General features: G+C 39.0%; 1 protein-coding gene across 5 annotated transcripts; it reads left to right on the plus strand.

Annotated features, from left to right (window-relative positions):
- The first annotated feature begins 1,746 nt into the window (after positions 1 to 1,746).
- On the plus strand, positions 1,747 to 24,293 carry slc29a2 (solute carrier family 29 (equilibrative nucleoside transporter), member 2). Of its 5 annotated transcripts, none has more exons than XM_012961058.3 (13): positions 1,747 to 1,853; positions 10,975 to 11,055; positions 12,600 to 12,681; positions 13,396 to 13,583; positions 14,959 to 15,098; positions 15,398 to 15,532; positions 16,750 to 16,847; positions 18,786 to 18,873; positions 18,975 to 19,087; positions 20,694 to 20,799; positions 21,206 to 21,291; positions 21,725 to 21,924; positions 22,676 to 24,293. In XM_012961058.3, the coding sequence occupies exons 1-13, from the start codon at positions 1,768 to 1,770 to the stop codon at positions 22,785 to 22,787; spliced, it is 1,515 nt and encodes a 504-aa protein (XP_012816512.1). In that variant the 5' UTR covers positions 1,747 to 1,767; the 3' UTR covers positions 22,788 to 24,293. The 5 variants fall into 5 exon arrangements, with proteins under 5 accessions (XP_012816512.1, NP_001016110.1, XP_012816513.1 ...); NM_001016110.2 differs by lacking the exon at positions 1,747 to 1,853 and adding an exon at positions 2,296 to 2,309 and having other exon boundaries at positions 22,676 to 24,272; XM_012961059.3 differs by lacking the exon at positions 1,747 to 1,853 and adding an exon at positions 3,373 to 3,481.
- The last annotated feature ends 1,707 nt before the right edge of the window (positions 24,294 to 26,000 follow it).

Here is a 26,000-nt window from a genome sequence, read left to right on the forward strand (position 1 = left end):
CCACACCCAATTTTTTCTTAGACACCCATTAAAATAACCACTCAGACAACAATTAGTTTTGGAAAAAGAGCTTTTGGCTTTTTTTTATCTGCATCGTGTTAAAAAATGTATTATTGCCATTATGAGGAGTATATTTACTAACTGTGCAATGCCTTTTAAACATTATTTGGATGGTTATATTCCGTTTTCAGAATGAGTACTATTCAATAATATATGGGTTTTCTAGGGTCTATGTACTGTCAGAGGGTCTTATGACACATAATACACATACTGTGTGCTTATGTTGCAGCAGCCAGAGAATCTTATCTGTGAAAATTCATATGCACATTTTTATTTGGGTCTCTCTATACCATATTGTTTGGTAAATCTATTCCTATTTAGAATGTTTTGTACTGGTACATTACAAAATGAGGGACATATATTAGTGTATGTGGAGATAAGATACTAAAAAGTGGAAGTGTTAGGGTGAAGCCACATGGAGCTACTAGTAGCAGCTTCTTGTCACAGCTATGAAACTAAACAATGCTGATTATTTACTGATAATAGTCTTTATTGGATGCAAAACAATCCTTTTGGGTTTAATTATGCTGAAATATTTTTTTAGTAGACTTAGGGCCGGATTCATTAAAGTACGAATCCGAATCACAAAAACCGATGGTTTCTGATATTTGCAAAAGTCACGAAAATTCTATTCATTTGAATAGGAAGATTTCGTACTTACGATCCGAAATTTTCGTATTGAAACGATCGTTTGTGAATGGCGATCCGATAGTCGTGAAATTTTCATATCCAAGCGATCGTAAATGGCAGGAAAACCTTTCTGACTTTGAACCTTCAGTGCATGTTTTTGGAAGCCTCCCATAGGACTCAATGGCACTCAGCAGCTCTAACCTGGCCCAAGGAAAGTCACGATACCGAAGCTTGAATGAATCCAAAACTTTTGTACTCGTTGCGACAAATACCATTTTGTCGCTTAAATTGCCGCAAAGTACGAAAAAGTTGTGCAAATTAACGAAAATATCGCAGAAAATACACAAAAGTTGTAAACTTTAGAAAAAATACTCATTTTTTATATTCAGACCTGTCATACTTTAATGAATGTGCCCCTTAAAGTATAGAGAGCCAAATTACGTAAAGACCCCTTATTAGCATGTTCGACAGACATGAGGCTTACTAAATCAGTGGGATTTTTGAGTACAAAATAAAAAATATTCTGGTATAAATGTATTAATCATGAAAAAAAGAGCATTTTTTAAATTTTCTTTTGGTATTTAGAGCTGTAAATCTTGTTATAGAAGCTGAAATACACAAAACTCAGGCAGGTTGTCTTGAAAAAAAATGAATAATTTTCCTAGGTAAACAAACTTTCCTGCAAGGAAATGCCCCTAAATTGTGAAAGCACAAAATGTTCAAAAAACTTCTTGCACTAAGTGCAAACCAAATGCGCAATTCTGCTGGAACTTACGGGGTTGAGTCCCCTTGATACACCAAGTCCTACCCCAAGATTTTCCCTCCTCTCCAGCAGCCCAACTGTTTCCACCCCTATTGGCTTTATCCAGCAGATCAGATTACCCACACAGGGGCTTCTTTTGTATTCGCTGCGCTCAGTCTCTTATTTGTGTGTGCTCAGGTTCAGGTTAGGCTGAGCTTAGCAGAACTACAAATCCCAGAAATCACTGCTTCGTATATGAATGCGTTCCAGTATGGATTATGGTTTATGAGTAATGAAAGGAGTGGTAACATCAGGGGCTGTGGGAGGGCCGGGTAATGTGGGCACATACTCACAGAAGCACATTTCACTATACTTGTGCTGAGAGGCATGGTACACAGAGAGGCTTAGGGCTTACACAGAGGTAGGTGGGAGGGAATTGTATGGCTGTTTTACAGCATAAATCGGTCATGTGTTCTACCTTTGTATTTCTTAATACTTACGATATTGTGCTTATTTTCATACTTTCTATAAACAAATAATGAGCTATGGCATGTTTGTGTTGCTGCTTAGTTCCATATAATGTTTCCCCATTCTCCCTTGTCATTATCTTTATATGCAGCCAGGCCAAATCTTTAGAGTGTCCCTTACACTGGGGCCACATGGACAACTGAGTAAGTTACCCAAGCTGGCTTTAGGGGTACTTTTTATAAATACGATTCATTGTGATGGAAGCGCATCCCTGATAAGCACAAGTTGCCTTTACACAAAGCATGAGGTTGTGAGAAAGGGCAGGGAGGGGAAATTGGGGGCGGTGCCTTCTGATTAAGGCGCTAAATTCAGTTTTGCCTTAATTGAGAGGACTGCTCATTTCAGGAGGGTATGTATTGCTGCCATTCTTACAGTCTGTAACAGCAATCCCTTGTTACTTACCTCAGGCTTTATTTATCGCTTGCAATCTATTTTTTTTTTTTTATGACGCTGAAGCCTCACAGCCAGTATGTTGATTGAGCAAAGGGTGCAAGTGGTCTAGCTCTCACCCTGCGAATGCCCGCTCCTGTTGTCTCTGTGATCGTTTTACTTTATTACTTAAACTAAACACATGCTCAGCGCCAATATAATACTGAAGTTTTTCCCTGCGGAGACAGAGGCATTCCCATGTAATACAGCCTCACAGGAGAAGCGACGCGGCTAATGAACCCTTACTCAGTTTCTCATTGTCCATTCACTTGCGCGTCAAACGCGCTGCATTGTGCCAGTGGCTTTGCAGAAGCGCTATGTCAATATGTTCATTAATATGAGCCGTTTTTATATCCCCTTCCTTTCCCAGTAGTTTCAGCAAAGCGCGGGAAAACGGCAAGAAACTCCGCTGTGACTATCTATAGGTCACACACGCGATTTCCCCATCCCCGCCCACATCTAGTGACGGCACTGGGAAAAGCCACGCCCAGTAACTAGAGGGGGCGCACGGCAGTGACAGCGCTTTATAAACGTGCCAGTCGCTCCGTGTGAAACAATGTAGTTTCCAATCTCCACCCCCACCACCATTCAGAATTTCTGGGGAATTTCTGGCCAATGCGGTGTATCTGAATTACGTAGTATAGCGGATAACTGTTATTACCAATCATCCCTGATGTGCATGTTTACGATAAAATATTGTACGAACCGGACTTTTCACGTTAATAACACGTAATAATACATATGCTACTTACTAACGAATTCATATTAGTAACAACAATGTCCAGTCTCTGTATTGTGGGTCTGTGTCCGTATAGTCGATTTTCCCATTTCCCTTTCTTTTGCTGGAACTTGTAGTTCTGTGCACTCGGTAGCTGCGCTGCGATTCGGGTTTGGCTGAACTGAGCAGAACTACGAATCCCAGAAATCACTGGATCACATGCATCCCTGTATTCCTGCGTGGATTGTGGTTTATGGGTAATGGAGTGGTAGTATGTGGGAGGGGTAATGAAGGGCACATACTGACAGAAGCACATTTCACTATACATGTGCTGAGAGGCATGCTGCACCGAGTGGCTTAGGGCTTACACAGAGGTAGGTGGGAGGGAATGGTATGGCTGTTTTACCTCATAAATCTGTCGTGTGTTCTACATTTGTATTTATTATATACCTCTAATCATATTGTGCTTATTTTCATATATACCCTCTTCACCTGCTTCTTTGTACTTTCTGTAAACGAAAAATGAGCTTTGGCATAGTGTTTGTGTTGCTGCTTAGTTCCCATCTGTATATACTGTTCCCTCATTCTCCCTTGTCATTATTGTTTGTATGCTGGCCTGCCAACTCTTAGGGCTCTGGCACACGAGGAGATTTGTCACCTGCGTTTTTTCCCCTGGCGCTTTGGCGACAAGTCGCCACGACAATACCCACGAAGAGATTTCATGCGAGTTGAGCTCCAGGCGATCTGCTACCCATGGTACACTCAACAGTTAACCCCCCCTCATGTTTACTCAAGTCGCTCAGAAAAGGGTCTGTGTGCGATTTGAAACAGCAGGCGATTTGAAGTAGCCTCGTATGTTTTGACGCTGGCGATTTCCATTGATTTAGCATTGGCATCTTGTCGCCAAATCACTCTTTTAAAAATCGCCGGCGACAAATCTCCTCGTGTGCCAGAGCCCTTATGTGTCTCCTTTACGTTGTCCTGTTAGTAGAATGGCAAGTTAACTACAATGGGCTGAGGATCTAGATCTAGTAATCTACACAATATACCTTGGAACTGGAGTGTGATGTTTCAAAGTACAAAACTGAAGGATGTGTCTGATAGATATGATTATATATGCTTTCATCTGATATAGTATCTGTGGATTGGAAAAAAAGCTGATGTCATTCCTATATTTATAAAGGGATTGCGATCTCAGCCTGGCAATTATAGACCAGTAAGTTTGACATCCATGGTCGGCAAGTTATTTGAAGGTTTGTTAAGGGATCTCGGGCAAAATGATGGCTTTATGAAGTCATGTCAGACAAATTTGATTGCTTTTTATGATACATTTAGTAAGAAGCTGGACAGTGGGAATGCAATAGATGTGATCTATTTGAATTTTTTGATACAGTGCCTCACAAACAGCTGCATTCTAAACTAAGGTCTGTTGGTCTTAGTGAAATAGTTTGCACATGGTTAGGAAACTGGCTACAGGATCGGGTACAGACAGTGGTTGTTAATGGTACATTCTCTTCTTGGAGTAAGGTTCTTAATGGGGTCCTTTAGGGTTCTGTATTGGGTCTACTTTTGTTTAATTTTTAGCAAGTGAAGAAATACAGGGTTACAGGAGAGAGCTCATAGTACAAGTTGATCCAGGGACTAGTCAGAAAGGAGGTTTCCCCCTCTGCAGCAAATTAAAGAGGCTTCAAAAGGTTTTTTTTTGCCTTCCTCTGGATAAACTAGCAGTTAGGCAGGTTATATATAGGCATAAAAGGTTGAACTTGACGGACATGTCTTTTTTTAACCTATGTTACTATGTAGGACGCAATCATCCATGTAGTTTAGTGTCAACCCATTTTTTATTTGAATAGGGATCCCCTGAATCCAGGATTCTTCAGTGATTCTTCTTCTTTGTGAATTGTGACTGTAAAGTACAAAGCTGAAAAGAAATTTGAATATGCAAAACTAGTGATTCAGTTCAGTGTGGTATTTTGCAAAATGTTTTGAGAAGCATTTGGTTTTCGGGAGTATAAAGGATTTTGTGCATTGTGGAGCATAATAAATGTTGCCTATGTCCTGTCATGCCAAAATTCCTATATATCAGTATCCAGTGATACTAGGAATAGTATAGTGAATCCAGCATTCCTAAGGGGGTGGTTCATCTTTAAAGCGATACTGACACAAAAAAAAAAATACCTTTCAAAATATTAATGTGCATAAAAAGTTACCTATAGGTCATGTTAATTATTTTTCATGGAAAGGCTTGCTTTTGTAAGTAATTGTTACTTAAAGTTCAAAAACCTGACTGTTTTGCCAACCTGACTGTCCCTTCTCAGCCTGTTAGTTATAGCTTCTAATGCTAACAGCCTCCTGCTGCACAAAAATGGCAGCCCCCTCATAGAGGAACATGGGGGATCAGATTGGTAATGTAAAAGCACTGTTTCCAGGAGAGGGTAGTGGTGCATCACTAGATGTTTGAGCTGCCCTCTAAGGGGCATTACCTACATAAGGGGCGTAGCTACTTGCAATCGATTGCTTTTCATTTCTTTTTTTTTTAATTTACGAGTGATACTAACTTTTAACTAACTTTGATTGATCTCAATTTAAAGTGCAGCATGATGATACAATTGGGTTCTGGGAATGATTTCAGGGCTCTTCATCTTTGTTGTTGGGTCCCCCCGCCCTTGTTTGCTGTGTGGCTTTCCCGTGCTTTGATTTCCTCACACAGAGCAGTACGTTAAACTGTCTTTTGTTAGAAATGTCACAGGTGTGTGTTTGTGTGGGGAAAAATAGTTGGTTGTTCTTGCCCGGCGGTAGGAACCAGTGTCAATGACCTAGAATCCTGTGTGAAAAGTGCTGCATTATATGCTGAACACAGCTTCTCATAAAAAGTGAATTTATAGCTATACACAAGCTTGTTTTTAACACAGATGTACCATTTCATCTTTGACTCAGAATTCACTGACACTTGAAATATTAATCTTATGCCAGATAGGAAATGTACAAACTTCACTGACTCGCTGATTCCAGCTTCAGCATGTGTCATCCAGGGTGGGTGCTGCTGACTTGGCCTTCTCTGTGGTTTACAAATAGCAATATAGTTATTTGAACATTGAGACATTGTCAAAAGGCAAATATGTTGATAGCAAATTGTAGGGGAAGCATTTTAAAGGCCAACTAAAGCCTAATCTGAAATTCATTTAAGGCCCGATTCACTAAAGGTACAAATCCGAATCACGAAATCCGATCATTTCTGATGATCGCAAATGTCACGAAAATTCTTTTCCTTTTGAAAATTTCATACTTAGAATCTGAAAGTTCCAAAGTTTTTGTATCTGAATGATCGTAAACGGCAGGAAAACCTTTCTGACTTTGAACCTTCAGTGCAAGATTTTGGAAGCCTCCCATAGGGCTCAATGGCACTCTGCAGCTCCAACCTGGCCCAAGGAAAGTCTCCCATAGGGCTCAATGGCACTCTGCAGCTCCAACCTGGCCCAAGGAAAGTCTCCCATAGGGCTCAATGGCACTCTGCAGCTCCAACCCGGCCCAAGGGAAGTCACGATACTGAAGCTTGAATGAATCTGAAACATTTTTGTGCTCGTTATGACAATTACAATTTTGTTGCGCAAATTGTCGCAAAATATGAAAAAGTTGCGCAAATTAACAAAAAAAAAACGTAGAAAAAATTTAAAAAAATTGTATTCGGACTCGATCGCAACATTGATGAATGTGCTCCTTAGTGTTTAACTAATGTCTCACGTCTGCTCTATAAGTGCTATGGCACACGGGGAGATTAGTCGCCCACGACAAATCTCCCTTGTTGTGGGCGACTAATCTCCCCGAAATGCCATCCCACAGGCGAGAATGTAAATCTCCGGTTGGATGGCATACGTGGCGCCACCATTTCCCCGAAATCCTTGCCTTGAGAGGAAACTTCTGCGATTTCGGGAAATCGCCGCGCCACATATGCCATCCCACTGGCGATTTACATTCAGGCAAGTGGGATGGCATATCGGGGAGATTAGTCGCCCACAACAAGGGAGATTTGTCGCGGGCGACTAATCTGTCTACCACGGCCCTTATAGTGGCTATACACCTGCCGATAAAAGCTACTGATACTGATGTCAGAAGCTTATTGGCCCCTGTATGGGGCCCTCAGAGGGGTCTCCCCAAAAATTGGCCAGATGTTGATTGGGCAGGTTTAAAAATCCCATCAATGAGAAGAACCCATCAGCTCATTAATGTGGTCCTTACCCCTACGGCCTGCTTGTACTACACTGCAAAGGATCAGCTCAATATTGCCAACCTCAAGGTGGTAAAAGATCTGCTTGTTTGGCAACCTCAGCAAAAGACTGGATCTTTACATGTATGGCCAACTTAAGTATGAATATATTAATCTCTATGAAATAAAGTAAACATCTTCCATATGTTCCCATTCTGATAGCTAGGGTCTATCTTGCTTGGCCTCCACTTTTTCTTTTATCACTAGCAAGCACAGGAGAGCATTGTAAAAATGTGCGAGAGAAGATAAGACATAATCACTTAAAGGGATGTGGTAGGTCAGAGAGTAAAGTTTCAAGGAAGATGCAGAGGGAACTTTTGAGAAGTTAAACTTGCGTTACAAGTTTGCTGTTTCTCTGGACTCATTTTTTTAGGGGGGGGGGGGGTTATTTTTTGTCCGACAGCTGCTGCTTATCTGGGCTCACACACCAGCCCTATGATTGTAATTTATATAAAATAGAATAGTCCATGAATCCGAAACAATCAAAAGTATTAATAAATCGCTAGTATTTTTAGAGGAAATGTTTATTGGCAGAAGCAGCCCTATTGTGACTAATGGTATTTATATCCTGTAGTACCCAACAGGCCATAAATAAACCTTGAAACCTTGAGTTGTATTCTTTTTTTTTTTTTGGAATTGATTTATTAAGGTTTTATACAAAGCATAAAATATTTAAAAGTGATTTTCTTTAAGCAACTATGTTTGAACATTGTGTTGATCCTCGAGTTGTATTCTTAAGGTGGCGATCTGACGATGTTTCGTACGACCATCGGTCGCACGAAACATCGTAAGATCCGCCACACACCATTCAGGGCTGAATCGGCAGGTAAGGAGGTAGAAACAATAGGATTTCTACCTCCTTCTGCCGATTCAGCTCTGAAGGGAGAATTTTGGTCAGGCGCCTTCTATGGCGCCCGATCAAAATTTTCAAACTGGTCCGATCGGCGAGTCGTCCGATATCAGCAGCTTCCTGCGATACCGACATGCCATACACGCACCGATTATCGTACGAAACGAGGTTTCGTACGATAATATCGGTGCGTGTATGGCCACCTTTAGTAATCCATCCTTTTATGTTATGCATTGTTAGTTGGAAGAACTACCATTGTACTGGAGTACATGGATATTGCCTAAGATTAGCAGGTCACCATACATATACTAATATTCACACAAAATAAATATTGTTGATATCTGGACTGACAGCTTAAGCTGCCATAGACAAGGCCATGCCAGTGACCCAATCTCCCATGTGGCCTTAAATTACATAAACTGGGATTCGTAACCTATGGGACAGGACCCAAAAATAACATATCTTTAATCTTTATAGAAGGCAAAACAATCCTATTGGGTTTACTTGATGTTTAAATGAACCCCAGGTCCCAATCATTCTGGATAAGAGGTTCCATACCTGTGCCCTATATTACGGTAACATTTCTGAGGTGTGTTGAGGCGTCTGTAACTAGTCCTAAAGCAGTTTTTGGGTCACAAAGCTGATTCTCCAAAATAATTTTGGTTCTGTAAGAAAACCCCCTTCAGACACCAATGGCAGGTTGATTGCCTGTACTTGAGTAGTGGCAATTGAAATGCCAGGTGTGCCCCAGCTCTAGAGCCTGTCTATTTGCAGACAGTGATTTATATCCCCAGAGCACAACACATTCTTTGTATTCTCATTGTATGCTAATTAATGCATTCAATGGATTAAAAAAAGCAGATAAAGCAATCTACACAAAAAGATCCAATTAATCCTATCCTTTATACATATTGCCTCTCTGTCAATCCTCCATGATTTGTTTACCGGTATGTATTACTCTATATCTGCTGCTGATAATCCAATTAATTTGATCTTAATGAACACCAACCTGACAGATCTAATTACATGAGTGTTTTGCAGTACAAAATAATGATGAGTTTATTGATGCTTTTCATTTTTATTTTCTACATGTAAATATATAACTAGACATGATGATACTTGTATAGAATACAGCATATTTATTTACACATGAATGCACATTCTTTGGAGAATACTTTCAAAGCCTGTGCAAGTGTAGGCATAAACACTTGATTCTAAACTTAATATTTGTTTTCTATGATACAACAGTGCATCATGGATATGTAGTTTGTTGCATGTATCTATACAAGAATTAAGTGCAGATTTTTCAGTGATGAATAAGGCAGTGACAGTAAAACTTAATAGAGCATCATGGGAAATGTAGTCTTTTGGCACATACCACTAAAGAATGCTAAAAGTTTGTAATAGTATGACTGATGTGAATGCTGGGCTGGAATCTTTCTGCCCATGCTGGGACCCATTGGGGCCTCTTGTCTAAAAGGACTGGTGCTGAAAGACTTTAACCTTGGAGCACAATATTCTATGTGATCCAATGGCAGCTGCTTGTGATGACAAAATTAGAAGCAGGGGCATAGCTATAGTGGAAGCAGAGCTTGTGTCAGCCTGGGGGGCCTAGGAGGTATAACGACACTTACTAATACGTTCTGAAAAATATATGCTTCTGAAAAATGCCTTATTATTCATGTTTAGGTGGTACTAAAATTACCTTTAGTTACCTTTTGAGTAAGAGAATCAGTGTAAAACAGTGGCATGTTTGTATAGTATTGAGCTTTGGCTGGTGTTAACTGAGTTCAACCGTTACACAACATTGACTTGTATATTATAAAGTGTAATGCACCCTGTTAACATTCATAAGGATGTTATAAGTCTACCTGGAGTACTATAAACTGCAGTTATGGGACCTGTTGTGCAGCATGCTCAGGACCTGCATTTTTCTAGGTAAGGGATCTAACCGTAATTTGGATCCCCATAATATGTATAGTAAAAAAAATCATTTAAATATTACCCTTTTCCCCCCAAATAAGGAACTCATTCATAATGATATGATATATGTACAATGTTATGGTTCTGTTTAAGTACAAGGTATGGAGCCTATGGGAGATGGCCTTCCCTAATTTGGAGCTTTCCGGAGAATGGGTTTCTGGATAACAGATCCTATACCTGTATCTTCTGATGTTACCATGAATCTCCTTTCTAATCTATTACAAAAGAGCAGTATTTGCTGTTCTACTAAATTTAATATATAGTATTTTATATGTTTATATAAAATGTATATTTGTTTTATATGTGTGCATTTATATGATCAAATGGGTGATGATTGAATTTTATATGTCCATCCCCAGCACTCACTACAAACTGACACTTTGAAAGTGAGTGAGTGTCAGGGACAGAAGGCCACATAGGGGGAGTGGAAGTGGGGGTGGGGAGTGGCTGGTAGGGGGGGAGGTCATGGAGAGAGGTGAGAGAAAAGATGTGAGGACTATAGTGAGAATTTGAGGAGGGAATGTGGCCAGCAGGCTTTTAAAAGTGAGAAGTGTGCAGAGGTAAGGGTGATCACTGGAATCAGAGCAATTTGTGAGCAGCTGAATAGAGGTTGGCAAGGGAGGTGCAGTGAGAAATAGAAGGGAAGAGTGAATACAGTTTGGAAAAGGGATTAAAGAGATGGGGAGGAGCTCAGATAGGTTAGACACATTACTCTACGTGAGAGGCTTTTGCAAGTATCCACGTGACAGTCTTTCCTCATCTCCTGACAGTCTCCGCAGTCTTTTACAAGAGAAGGAAGGTCGCCAGAAGGAACATAGCAGGATGTCTCTGAAAGATGAAGTGCAGGACAAGTAAGTGAAAGACCACATCAAGCTGTCCCCTGTGATCTCCTATTACAATGTGTTATTGCCTCTTTCCCCTTCTCCCTTCCGGTCATTCTGGGTTCTCAGTCTCCTGTTTCCTACAGGACGCGTGGCCCTGTCAGCAATAGGCAGAACCTGTTGTGTTTGTTTGTTTGGGGGATGGGGAAGTAATTCATTTGTTGCTGAATGAATTGCTGTACATCTGTTTCTTCTCTGATTTCTGATTTTAGATCTGACAGGCTCACATTTCCCTTTCTGTCTGGGCAGTGTTTGGGGCACGCCGGGATCTTTTCTGTTTGTCATCATGCAGAGGGAGAGACAGCCTATTTATCCTCCCATAAGAAATCTTTTCTTTTTTACGTAGATAGGCACTAGGGGCATTGGACCAGTTCTCTGGTAATGTGTTAATGGGCCAGATACACTAGCAACTCACATGTATTTATCTAATAAATTGATAGACTCAGGGGTCCTTTTTTATACTACTACTGGTTGACATCTGTGTTCTTACGTATGCAATTCTGCAATTAAAGAAATAGGCTTTTAGCATAATTCCTTTATTTCTTATTTAAGTAGTGCTATTTAAATAAAAATGTAGATGCAGACTAAGTACTGGTGGTTTTTACACTCACCTTCGTTACACTTGGGTGGGGGGTTCAGACACAGTAGTCAGTCATAGTACATAAAGGTAGATAATCGTGCTTTAACCTTCCTATTTAAAGAAAAAAGAATCCATTTTATATTTGGGCAGTTGTGTGTTATTAACAAGAGTCACTTTTTATAAAATGAAAAAGGAACATTTCCCTGACACGTGATTGTGCCAAAGCCTTCAAGACAATAGATAGCTGATTGATCATAACGATCACCTGACAGGTGCTGGCTTGAACGCTTGTCAGGGATTTCAATGGAAGTCAGTACTGGGCAAATTTGCCCCAGGCAGTAAAGGTGGCCATATACGTTACAATCTCTCCCTAAAGACCAGTTTCAGTGTGATACGACAAATCTGTCAAATTATCATAAAGTTAGTGGGCACCGAACAATCACACATCTAGCAATTTTTTTTATCCGACATCAGTCAGAAAATTGATTGTAAAGGTTTAAAATTTTTCGCTAATAGCAATGAAATTTGCCCATTGTCTAATTGTTTGCATAACCTAGTAGTTTCTGAGGAAACCCCAGTGCTCATTGCCCTTGAATGCCTTAACTCACCACTAAAACATTGAGAAACAGTCTGTCTGTCTGCAGTGCTGGTTACCATCCAAGAATGCTTTCCTGGCAATCTGTGTGGTGCTCCTGCCAGTGTCTGTCATGATTATTGATCTATATAATTTATGACTTAAGCAGTAGGTTTTGTTATGGTATCATTGCTGTTGCCTATTGTTTATATTTTCAATGCAAGCTTACAGATTCTAGTATTCTACTGCTGCTTGCTGGCAGGCTTTCAGTCTTGTAGCTGGAAGTTCCTGTTTTGCTGCCATGAATAAGAATTGTACCCCTTACCTGTTTTGCATAACTATTGTGATTTTGTGTTCCAGATACCGCTTGGTCGCTGTTATAGTCTTCATCCTTGGCCTTGGCACTCTGCTGCCCTGGAATTTCTTCATAACAGCCATTCCTGTGAGTTTGATATATTCATGTTCTTTTATGGAGTCAAAATATCCAGTGGAACCAGTATCAAAAATAAATCGATCAAATGTAAATTATTCCCAGAGATTCTTCTGGAAAACGTGTTTATGAAGTCAGATGCCCATGAGTTATTCACTCTACTTGTAGTGAAATTTGACCTCCTATTGTGTATATTTAAACTAGCCACATTAATGCTGGTGGCTGGCAAGGGAGGGGGACCTGTGCTTCCACTAGACCCAGACCTCATGGCTGCTTCTCAGAGCAGTCAGAAATAGTGTTTTCCATACTGAGCACTGTCCACTGTCCTTCCGAGTGCATGTCACTGCCAGTAAAAGTCAAGTCAGCCCAAATGGCCTAGATGACCCTATTTAGAAGAGCTTTCATGCGTGTGTAAAGCTTCCTAAAGCACCAGAACAGCCCTCCCCAAGAAATAAATGTGGAGCAGTGGGCACTCAATAGAAAAATGCATCAAACACTTTACATGCTGTGGATCACTTACCTTTGACATAAATGGGAATCAATCCCTTCCCCTCATTACCTGATTAATGGCAGGTAACATATGCACTTCATAGCACCTAAAACATGGGTTAAACTGTAGTATGACGTTTATGTTTGACAGATATTGCTGTCATACTGTTTCTGAGTTGTTAATTATCTTCATTCTGAACATCCTTCTGGTTGTTTTCATTTTTGTGTGCATCACAGTATTTCCAGTCTCGACTAGTAACGCAGCAGGCCTTGGATCGAGCCACAGACCTGAACTATTTAAATACCTCAAACATCTCTGAGAGGGCAATACATGCAGATGAATTTCAATTTAATAACTGGATGACCCTACTGGCACAGCTTCCATTGCTGCTGTGCACACTCCTCAATTCCTTTCTTTACCAATGGTAAGATGCTTTGCTTACATATTTACTCAAGGCTGTTAATTATAGCTTTCTATTTTCTGCCATCCTTTCACAGCATAAATATTTTGCCTTCTCTTACCATGAATATATTGTAAATAATCCACAATAGAGACACGTCATTAGTCAATAATTCTTTAAATAAGAAAAGCTTTAGGATTTATTTTTCAGTTCAATAAATCGTTAAGCATAGTTATTTTGCTACATATCTGCCTATCTGTCCATCCATATATGTGAATGTTATAAAAAAAATCTGTTACATCTAGACATGGACTGAAATGCAAGAATTTATTGTGGCTAGGCTGAAGTCTATTAGCAACTATGTTTTTGTTGTCCTTAAAATATAATTTATCTTATGTCGCATGTATTTTAATTCATGTGTTCTCCATAGTTACGTTAGCTAATGCAACAATAGTGAGTCTGGGCTTTTGGTGCTACGTAGCTGGCGAATGACTCCGTTCTGAACATGTTTTTGACTAAAATTGCACAGGCCTTTGCTGTTGCACAGTAATCTCGACAGTCAGACAGCAGACCAAATAGATGGATCTGCACAATTTGAAAACGGACATGCTGCCTAAGGTGGTCATACACGCACCTATAGTATCTTACTAAACAAGGTTTTGTGCAATATTTTGTGCGTGTATGGTTGGAGACGAGGCAACTGATATTGGCAAAAGGCTTGCCAATTGGACAGAATGGAAAATATTTATCGGCCCTTTTGAAGGCCCTGAACATTGGCAAAATGTTAATACTGAATTGTCAGATACAGGTACAATTCTTTTGTTTCTTCTTGCATATGTGACGATTCAGCTCTTAACGTTAGTAGAAAATGATCAATGGTTGTGTAAAGAATTGTAATGTGTATGGGCACCTTTACTGGTATCATCAATGTTACCTGTTGCAGCGCCATTTTAGGGGACAGAAGGCCAAGAGTTACATAATAAATGATCTAAAGTATGCCCACATCTGGTAACCAAACAGCTGACCAGTAAAATCGATCTGCTATATGGTTGCTAGACAAGTAGCAAACTTTAGACTGGTTATTACATTACCTGAAAACGCTAAACATGTTTTTAATTGCATTTCACTACATGGCAGTGCCTGTGTAACATTAAATTTTATTTGCCTGCAGGTACAGGTGTATAATGCAGACTGTGGCCAATTCACACTTAACATGCCTATTAAGTCGAAGGCATAAAAAGCATGTCTAATGCAATAAGAAATATAAAAACTGTGTGCATGTAGAAAAAAAGTTTTTGCACATAAGAAATGTAAAATGCTGTTCAAATGCAGGCTGTGTAAAAGATGTGCAAGATAGTAGTACTTACTAACCTGCCTGTGTGTCACTTCTTTGTTTTAGCGTTCCAGAGAAAGTGAGAATCGCTGGCAGCATGGTAGCTATTCTCTTTCTTTTCACTGTTACTGCTGTCCTGGTTAAAGTGGAGATGTCCCCACAGACCTTCTTCGATGTCACAATGGCTACAATCTGGTTTATCAATGGTAACAGCTCTTCTTTCTCTCTGTTTGCTTTCTATGTGTACCTTGTATTTTAAAAAAAAACAAAAAAAGTCAAAATTACACGTTATAAGGTCTATTTAACGTGGGTGGAAACAATGTGTTTGCCATTTATAGTTTTATTGGTGGCATGCCAAAATCCTATCTGTGTTAAAATCCATAAGCAGCAGGTGCATGATTGGATTTATGAGAATAAAATAAATTCTGTTTATGCTGCTACTTTATTTTTGTCCCACCTTCTGCTGTTGTGTATATTGATCTTTCTCCTTATTGCCCCACCACAGCTTTCTGCGCTATTTTGCAAGGCAGTCTCTTTGGCCTACTGACTCTCCTTCCTCAGACCTACAGCAGTCTTTTCCTCAGTGGACAGGGGATGGCTGGAACTTTTGCTGCTTTGGCAATGCTGTTGTCCATGTCCAGTAAGTAAATTTTCAGACCTCTCCATCAAACCCAAATGCTTGTATGAACATAATATTATGCCTTTCTTCATTAGAGCACAATTCACCAATTTACTTTGCCTGTGTTTGAAAGCTGATATAGACAAATAATTTAGTGTCATAGTAGTGTCACTTTCATTGGTTTGACTTGAGTGGTGCATTTCAGGCTAAAAGGAATCTTTCAATCAGGCTTGTGATATTAGAGAGCAAAGGAAATTAAGATCCAGGGGCTCATGAGAAGGTTTCATGAATTTTACCTACCAACTTTTTTACTCACTCCAAATATATGATTTTGAAATGCTTAAAATTACCCTCCAATGAGCCCCTTGAGGATCTCTGGAAAGTTCAAGTGCTAACTTCTTGCCTTTAAATGTGGCCAGATGTATTAAGTAAGACTGCTTCACCAGAATAGCTCTGTTATGAAAGCATTTAGAAACTTTTTTGAAAACCCTGGTCTTACCCAGGATCCCAAAGTCCTGGAGATGAAGTCCTGTTTCTAGCAATACAGTGGTGATAGAAGCTCAAATAAACCCATCTTCCTAGAATTCTTCTTAGGGTGTAGGCGAATGCAGGGCAAAACACCCGTGAGTATAAGCAATTAGAGGACTGGGCAATGAAATTCATACCACTATAGATATCCCCAGAATAACTGGTCATAAGGACCAGAATTTAAATAAATTGTCATAAACAATCAACCTACTGCTTTTTTTCATGATGAAAATTCCTTTGTTATGTTGTAAGGTGACTGGGCATTTCTGTTTCTGGCTCATAAATGGGTTACACAAAAAAAATACTGTATATTTTGCTTTTTGTCCACTGTGGTTTTGTGTCTCCTGGTCATCAATATGGCTGGATATAAATAGTCTTACTGAATCCCAGGGCCCAGCATCACTACCATGAAAGCTGAAGATCCAAGTATTATTACTGCTAAGTACCATGATGACATGGGATATTGTTTCTCCAGGCCCCTAGCAAGATAGCTTTAGCTGGATTTTTAAGAGCATGTTCTGCTTCCTTAGTTTTACTCTTTCCTGCTTTTATACCTTTTACAAAAGGAACTAAAATGTTCTGAAAGCTTGCTATGGTTATCTTAGTTAGCCAATAAAGGTATCACCTTTATACCACTTTTGTTATTTTTTATTTCAAAAGGGTTACCCTGTAAACATACCTTTTACACTTATCTTTGTTCATCCTTTCAGGTGGGGCAGACCATCGAACCACGGCCTTGGGATATTTCGTCACACCTTGTGTTGGAACTTTCATTTCAATCATGTGCTACCTGATGCTGCCTCGTCTGGTAAGTAATGTGTTTATGCATGCAAATTGACATGTGTTGGCCACTTGTAAATGTGTTTCATAATCCCTCCTGCCCAGCTTGTCTTGTCAGTGCAGGACAGGAGGTATTTAAAGCTTTAAGTGCTGAGGGAAATGGGTGTTTTAAAATGAACTTGTGGCCAGTCAGCCCTAGAGACAATGGCAGCTAAAGGCAAAGCTTCAAGCGGAATCTGGTAACCGGAACTAAATATACATTCAGCCCTTAAGGTCTACTAAACTTTTATTTTACCTATTTATTTGTCTAATGGAAACGTTAAGAACTTTATTTCCTAAAGGTTCTACTGGTATTACTGGTTCGATTTATCTATATCAACTATATGAAAAGATACCATTTGTCAGTATAGGTGCTCTCTTGTACTTAGCACTGTTCTGCAGAAAAATACTGAGGGCTTAGCAAGTCTTTAATAATTCTATCAGGCGTTGTGCTTACAGCAGTCAGGATCATATTTCAAGCATGTTTGCTGTGTAGTTGGAAAATATAAGGTTCACCACACAAACCATGACTAAGCGGCTCTCATGTTTCACAGTAGGTCTGTACCATGGGGATGAGATAAACACTGAACGCAGAAAAAATGCTTTTAGTATTGATCTGTATTCTACATTGGGAAGCAGTAGAGCTGGTAACTCAAGCTATGTCATGTGGCAAACTAATGGCAAATGCACCTAACAAAATAGATTTAGAATATTGTATATGTGAAGCCATAAACATTGCCAATGAGTAAATTAAAAATTACATTATTGGGCTAATGTCACATGGGGCTTGCTCACCACCAACAGCCTGTGTCTGTGCAGCTATGCTGGTGGCTTCTGTTTGTGAAGGACTGACATGAAACCTAGTCTGGTCACTGAAGCTGCTTTTAGGAAAATGGGACATTCAGCAATTTGTTAGCTGCATTCACCTCAGAGCATGCTGAAATGCCGTAAACTTCTGGCAACTGCCTCTAATTATAGTATATGGTACAGGTCACTCCTTTTGTGCACAGGAGCTTTTTCTCTGTTAGAATGCAGATGTTCACATTCAGTATTACTTGCTTTCAGGTGTAAAAATCAGGGCACTGTTGTCACACGCTGAAGTATATTATGGGGTTCTTTAAAACTTTTTTAATGACAATGTTTTCTTAGAAGGAATGTTCAGTTGGAGCTGCCGCTACCTATTCATATAAGGAATGCTTTTTGTTAGATACCTTCAGTTAAACAGTAAATAAGTTATGCACTGGCCTAATGTGTCCTTAGCACACAACATAATATGAAACATAATCTTGTAGCAGTAATTTTATGGGTGTGTGGTGTTCAAGATTTATGGACTGTGCAAGAATTGAAGTGCAGCCAGCTCTTTATATTTATAATTAATTTTGTTACAAAGCCCTTACCTAGCTTAGAAAAGTATTTATATATACATAGAGTTCACTGGTTTTATTACAGAAATTCATGGGAATTTGCTCACTGGGTAATAAAACCCATTGCAGGTTTCCTGCTTTTTAGAATAGAATGTTGCTTCTGACTTTCTTTTGGTATATAAGTCATGGTCACTTCAAAGCTTTTTTTATTTAGACTGATTATAGTCCCATAAACAGAGAAGTAAATAAGTAAATGTATAGTCCTACACACCATTAGGCAACCTTCCTTTCATTCTTTTAAGTTTTTTATTGGAAAATATTATTCTGAAGTACTGTGGGTGATTTGGTTAGGAATGTAGGTTTAAAAGTCTAGTGGAATGAAGTGCCCCCATGAGGAATGTATGACCTCCAGGCATCCATACAGTGGGAGTGCATGACTTGTTAAATAGTTATGTGATTTTTCACACTGTGAATAAGGTAGTTCTTTTATGCCTGGAACAGAAATATCTGCCCCTCTATAACTTTTAATTGTTTCACTTGATATTTTTTGGTTTTCTGTGCAGGAGTTTGCCAAATTCTATTTCTCTAAATCAGCCAGCAATAGTGCAAAGAATTATGAACTGGACACAAAAGCTGAACTCCTACAGCAAGGTGAGACATTGATCTTATTTAAAACTAGCAGTGTTATATATGCAAGTGGAGACTGACCCTCATTTCTATAATACATAATATATTCACCTCTTCTTTCACAGATGGAAATCCAGAGAATGGTGAACAGAAACAGGCAGTGCACAAAATAAAGGAGGCTGAAGTGCTTACAGGTGAAGCTGCACAGAAAGTATCTATCTGTGCTGTGTTACGCAAGGTACGGGCATTGTTATAAGTGTGTCTGTGTATTTTTATGTGAGAGATTTTTTTTGAGCAAGCAATAGAATACCAGCTCAGTAACTTGTCCCAACCCCCATTCTACCTTTGCAATCTCTTTCTTACAATGACAATTAACTTTGCAGCTTCTATTTATTGCTGTAAATGGAGGGCACTTTCCTTTATATTTATGTGCAAAGGTATGCAAATATAGCACAAACCTCCCACCTTTTGAAATCTTCATTAAGTCTAGGAATATTCAGAGTCTGTCCATATACATTTCCTCTCACAAGAGGAGTGGGAGAAACTCAAATTGGACTAATTATGTTCTCCTGCCAAATCATTTTCCATTTCACAAGTAGATAAAAATTATAGACAATGGTTTACTGAGGTTCTAAATCACACAAATCATGTTGTGGCTTTCATTAACTAAGTTGTAGTAGGCTGTTCAAAACCAATTGCTGGTTGATTGCTGTGGGTAAGTGTATTGGTGAAATTTAGTGTCTTTGTTAGTAAGCTAGTCCCCACTAAACAGGTTGGTTGTTGATGAAAAGGTAGAAAATCACTACAGGCATCTTCCTATTGATTGCATTGGGAAGTGCTACAAGCTGCCCCACCCAAGCTGATCATTGTTAGGACATTTCCCACTGCTATTAAGTCTTTGTTTTGATCATTAGTGTTAACTGATTCATTCAAAACGCTGTCTCCCATAACCTTTGATATGGATATATCATGGTTGTCCTGTGCCAGCGTAAAAAGAAAAACTCACAACCTACTTTAATGGGAGGGCATGAGATCTCCCTGTGAAAAGAGTGGCAATAATGAATTATACATTTGATAAGTGATGTGATAATTTGCTGGGCATACAAAACAGTTGTCAACTGTGCCACCAAAATATCTCAACCTGTTTTGCTTTGTGAAATTAACAGACCACCATTTGGTATTCCAACACAGCTAAGCTGTGGTATGGGACCTGTTATCCAGAATGCCTGGGACCTGGGGAACCCAGGGGTCTTTCTGTAATTTGGATCACCATTACTTAAGTCTACTAAAAAATGATTTAAACATTAATTAAACCCAATAGCATTGTTTTGCCTCAAGTAAGGCTTAATTATATTATCTTAGTTGGGATAAAGTACAAGGTACTGTTTTATTATTACAGAGAAAAGGGAATCATTTTTTTCAAATTAGAATTATTTGCTTAAAATGAAGTCTTCCCATATTTCAGAACTTTCTGCATAACAGGTTTCCTGATAAATGATCCCCTGTATATCTGTCTGTGGAGGGAGTAATCCCTAGTGGGAAGAGTGTGATTTATGATACATTCTTAAAATGTAATTATAAACACAAGATATCTGAGAGGCAGGAGGCAAGTTTGTGGCCAGCTAATAAATAGTGGCAGCCCAAGTAAGGCTAAAACTGCAGGCTAGAGAAATAAGTGAAATGGAAATTAAATATAAATGTAACTTCTAATATTTGCACTGGGGAAATAAAAATGTAACGGCAAAGCCAGTAAATATCTACAATTACTAGATTTCTTGCCTTTTCATCATTAAATGAATGCAGTGTGGTAAATGACTTTTTCTTTTTTTTTTTTTATCCTGCAGATCTGGGTAATGGCTCTCACAATAGTTCTGACATTTGGAGTTACCCTGTCAGTGTTTCCTGCAATCACAGCAGCAGTGAAAAGTGGCACCACTGATGAAAAATGGGGTACGTTTCTGGCTTTGTTTAATTTCTTCTCCTCTGCCAGTCTGATCTGTTTCATGTTATCCTCCTTCTCTCTTAAATGGCCACTTTACCATCAATGTGTACTTTTAGCGCAGACACTCGGAACTGTGTAAGGGAGCCACTCTCAGCCTAAAAAAAAACAACGGCTAAGAGAAATGGACCAAACGGTCCTGTGTTACCAGGCCCTTAGACTTAACCCTTGTGGGTTTGTGTTAGAGATGTATATTGCCTATGCTTTTAGGTTTGAAAATGTTTTTGTTATTATGCCCTTGCTCTAAGTACAATACAAGAGGAGAATGTTGGGGATCGTAGCCCTTATTCAGTCATCCTGCATTCTTATATTGTATCTCTGGCTGCTGCCATCTCAAGTTTTCCATTTGTTTTCTAGGTAAATTCTTTAATCCTGTATGCTGCTTTTTAATATTTAACGTCATGGACTGGGCTGGACGTAGTCTTACATCTTATACACTGTGGGTATGTACTGTTTTCAACATCCTATGCAATCCAATTATTTTATTACAAGTACACAAAACCTTAAAGCTTGAATTTCCTTTAATGCCCAGTGAATCAGGCACAATGATTATTACCTGCATATTTATGTTTATTAGCCTATAATACTGTTTGTTCTATTAAGATAAATTTAAATATTATCCATTTACTTTGCAGTCATAAAATTAATTTAGTAGTAAGGTTGAGGACACATAGATAGATCTCACTGTTCAGCCATTAGGCTGCATACATACAGATTAGACTGCATATATTGTACTGAAGGTTAAATGGCCATATTACTTCCCACTGTCTCTACACACACCGTTAGCTGAAGTGGCGAGTACATTTACATGTTCAGCTGATGTAAGTGCATTTGTTTTTGTTGCATTTTTCTTATTATGACAATTTGTTTCCATAGCCTGGTCCCGACTGCAAATTCCTGCCTCTAATAGTCAGCTGCCGCTTTGTCTTCATACCTGCTTTCATGTTATGCAATATATCTGATAAAAGCTACCTCCCTATAGTCTTCGGTAATGACGCCTGGTTTATCATCTTCATGATCCTCTTCTCCTTTACCAATGGATATTTTGTGTCTCTTTCGATGTGCCTGGCTCCCAAGTAAGTGACATGGCATATATGGCAAGATTATAAACCAGACCAGTGGTTTTCAGACTTTTGTGTCAGGCCCTCTTTGTGGTCCAGCATTTGGTCACCTCCTTTTATAACATGGGTACAGATATGTGCCACCGTGTGTCATAGTAAGTGTATTCTAAATGTCAGCTGAGAGCTCGAGCCATAGCCATAATCTTTCCTTGAGAAGACTGACTGGAGGGATAGGGGGTAGACTATGGTTGTCCCAGTTTTTTCCTGGGAAGTGATACCCAACAGGTAGCTCAGAGGCAACATGTTGCTAACTAATCCCTTTGATATTGCTCCCAGCGCCATCAAAGTAGGTGCTCATTTTTTAATTGTGAAGTTTGATTACATGATAGTCTGACAATATTACATATATTTATGGACAGGGAAGAAGCTAGCTATTAAAAGGCAGAGGCAATTGTTGGAGAGTTGGGATGCCTCAATTAGAAAAGATAAATGGAGAATAGTTTATTTTTAATACATGGCCTGTTGTAGCTATTGGTTTCATGGATCCTGGGAGCCAACAGTTTTGATTGGGCATCTTTAATGCACATTTCTAACAAAATAATTACACAATTAGACCAATGAAATTTTTTGCCTGAAAAGATCCTCTGACACCGGGGACCAAAGAAAAATATGCTCCATGCCCTGCCCTAAACCAGTCATAGAAACATAACATAACTGTTAGTTATGTGCCACAGTGTCTCATGATATCTGTATTCTCTTTTCACAGGAAAGTTCTAGCACATGAGAGTGAAACAACAGGTGCTATCATGACCTTCTTTTTGGCTTTGGGACTCTCCGTTGGAGCAGGGCTGTCCTTCCTATTCAATGCTTTACTATAACCAGCAAACTAACAGCTGATCCCCACATATGGCAATATATACCTGCAAGGATTAGGCTTTCTCACATCTTGTGCACCCTGCATTATTCATTCTTATACAAGGCCCACTGCTGCCATTTTCCTGTAGCTGTCAGTCCAGAAGGACAGGCACTGATTGCACCGGCAACAAAACCACAATCTGACTTTTTATGGAAAGCATGGCGCAGAGACTTTCTGGACATCCAGCAAATTCATAGTTGGCGTTAGTAGGTTTTTTTTCTTAATAAGGTTTTAATACAGCTTTTTATTTATGCTACACAAGTAAACAGTGTTCTAACTTTTTATTTTTTTATGCTAACAAACATTCAGATATGAATAGGAAGATTTGCATAATAAGATTTACAGGATTTTAAAGGGAAACAATGTACAGATTTTTTTTTTTAATGTCAGCAAGTAATCTGCACCCCGACATGCCAGAAACAAGATAGCTGCAGGCAGCACTCGGGCTTCGTATTTTAAAAAGTATTTTTGCATTGAAACTAAAAGCTAACATAGCCATGAAGAAAATCACGCTAAAAGGCAGGTTCTTAGGCGCTACGGATCAACAAAAATTGAAGTATTTCCACCACACTCCAAAAGAGCTGCTGGGATCTGAAAGCATGTTTGTCAAGCAGTGTTTGCAGAAAGAACAGTATGGCAGAGCGGATCTTTGCACTACAGATACAAATGTGTTTATTTATCCTCATTATATTACAGCTGCAATAGGCTTTGACGCAAGCACCTCCCAGAATTGGCAGGTTCAACATCTGAAAGAACGAGAAGATGCCTTTTTTCCACAAAATACATGACCATATTAAAAGTGTAGACCCCCATGGGATTGGTGGAAAAACTTATTGAAATCTGTTTTACAAGACTGACTTAGAAGGGTTGTTCAGCTTTAACATAACAGTATGTTATAGAATGGCCTATTCTTGGCAACTTTTCAGTTTGTCTCGATTTTATTTTTTGATAGTTTTTAAATTATTTGCCATCTTTTTCTGGCTCTTTCCAATGGTCAAATGGGGGTCACTGACCCTGGCAGCCCAAAAACTATTTCTACACTTTCTTCATTACCTAAGTTTCTATTTAGGTTCTCTTCTATTCATACCAGTCTATTATTTGAACCACTGCCTGGTTACTAGGGGAAATTGGAACATAACAACAAGATAGCTCTTAAAATTACAAACAGGAGAGCTGCTGAACAAAGGCTAAATAATCCAAAAACCACAACAAACAAAAGGTGCAAACCAATTACTAATTGTCTCAGAATATCACTGTTTGCATCATACTAAAAATATATTTGACCGTGAACCACCCCTTTAAAAGCTGAATCTTTGTTAGCTGGATGTGTCTGCCAGTAAAACGAGGGGTAGCAATTTAATAGTTGGTCTTTAAAGCTTGATATTTATTGTCTTGGAAATTATGTACATGTTTCTTCTTTTGAACCATATTTTTGTAAAAAAAAAAATAATAAATAGATTTTTTTTAACTGTTTCTTATTCTATGTGGCAGCAGCCACTAACTTGGTCCTCTCCCTGCTTGAGTATGCAGTTTTGAGCTGAAATCCGCTACAAGTGCCCAGGCCGATGCAATGGCTCCAGGTACAGGCGGGCACATCAAGGAGCTTTTACGAATGTAGGGGCAGATCCTTTGTCTGCGTTTACTGTAGGCCGAGAATTCTCCATGTGTGGCAGTAGCCTAACAGGTTTAAAGACCGAGAAAGACAAATAATTGCATCAGTCAGTGTGCCTCACTTTTGTAATGTAGCTTTCTGTTTAGAAGCTGGGCTGTTTCACATTTCAGAAGGCTAGACTATCAGTAATTTGCTTTAGGCAAAATATCAGTCAGTTCAAATCTATTTCGCTTCCTTTCCATTTAGGCCAATGACATACTGAGCTACGCCTCGACTTCTCTCTACCTGCTGATGCACCCCTCTCTGCTGCTCTATTCCGCTGCACTGACAGGCACGGCGTCGGACTGTGTGCAGGCACATGGAATGAACATGTGTAAATATGAATGTGAAATATCCGCTTTATGTGTCTGCACGCAGGCTGACGCTGTGCCTGTCACGCAGCAGCAGAGGAGAACGGAAAAAAGACAAGTGGAAAGAAGCCGAGACACAGATCAGTGTGCCATTCTTTATTTACAGATTTGATTTTCTTTGCCCTTCCTTCTTAATTCATCTCTATGGGGCCCATTCATTAATTCACAGTTTTTTGGTGGTTAAAATCACGATTGGAAAAAATTCAGAGTAACCACGATAATTTCTGATGTTCGAAAATTCTTTTATTGTCATATGAAAATATCGTGGTTGCATTCCAAAAGTCACAAAATTTTCGAATCCGAACATTCATAGACAGCGTGAAAACCTTTCTGGCTTTAAAACCTTCAATGTATGATTTTGGAAGCCTTCCATAGGACTCAATGACACTCTACAGATCCAATCTGCCCAAAAGATAGTCACGATCCCAAAGCTTGAATGAATTCCAAAATGGTCATAGTCTTTGCGAAAAAATACGACTTTTTTTGTGGAAGTTAACCAAAACCATGAAAAAGTTGTAGAATTTTAACGAAATTATTGTGGACATTATGAAAAGTTCTAGAAGTTAGAAAAAATACGATTTTTTCTCAAAAAAGAAAATCCTGGTTTAATGAACTGGGCCCTATGACTAGAAAGGTTAACAGACAACTTAAAACACAGGTATGGGACCTAGGATTTTCCAGATAAGGGATCTTTCTGTAATTTTGGATCTCCATACCTAAAATAATCTACAAAATCATGTAAATTTTAATTAAACCCAATAGAATTGTTTTGCCTCCAATAAGGATTAATTATATCTTAGTTGGGATCAAATACAAGGTACTGTTTTATTATCACAGAAAAAAGGGAATCATTTTTTTAAAAAATTAGAAATATTATCCAGAGCTTTCTGGATAATGGATTCAATATGCAGTTATCTTATAGACCTGATCTTAGAGCCTCTTCCACAGAGCCAAACTGAATTTTGCCAGAATTAAAAACAGTTTTCCTTTTCCACTTAATAGCAATAACTAGAGGTTTTATAGATAGAGTTGAACGGAGTTCTTTTCATTCTCCTATTCTACATGCTAGGCCTATATGGCTGGTCACCCAAACCCAACGTTTGGTATGATCTGCAGTGGAAATCCAAGTATGATATCTGACCTTTGCATATTT

Source organism: Xenopus tropicalis, chromosome 4 (assembly GCF_000004195.4).
Source record: "Xenopus tropicalis strain Nigerian chromosome 4, UCB_Xtro_10.0, whole genome shotgun sequence".
Lineage (NCBI taxonomy): Eukaryota > Metazoa > Chordata > Amphibia > Anura > Pipidae > Xenopus > Xenopus tropicalis.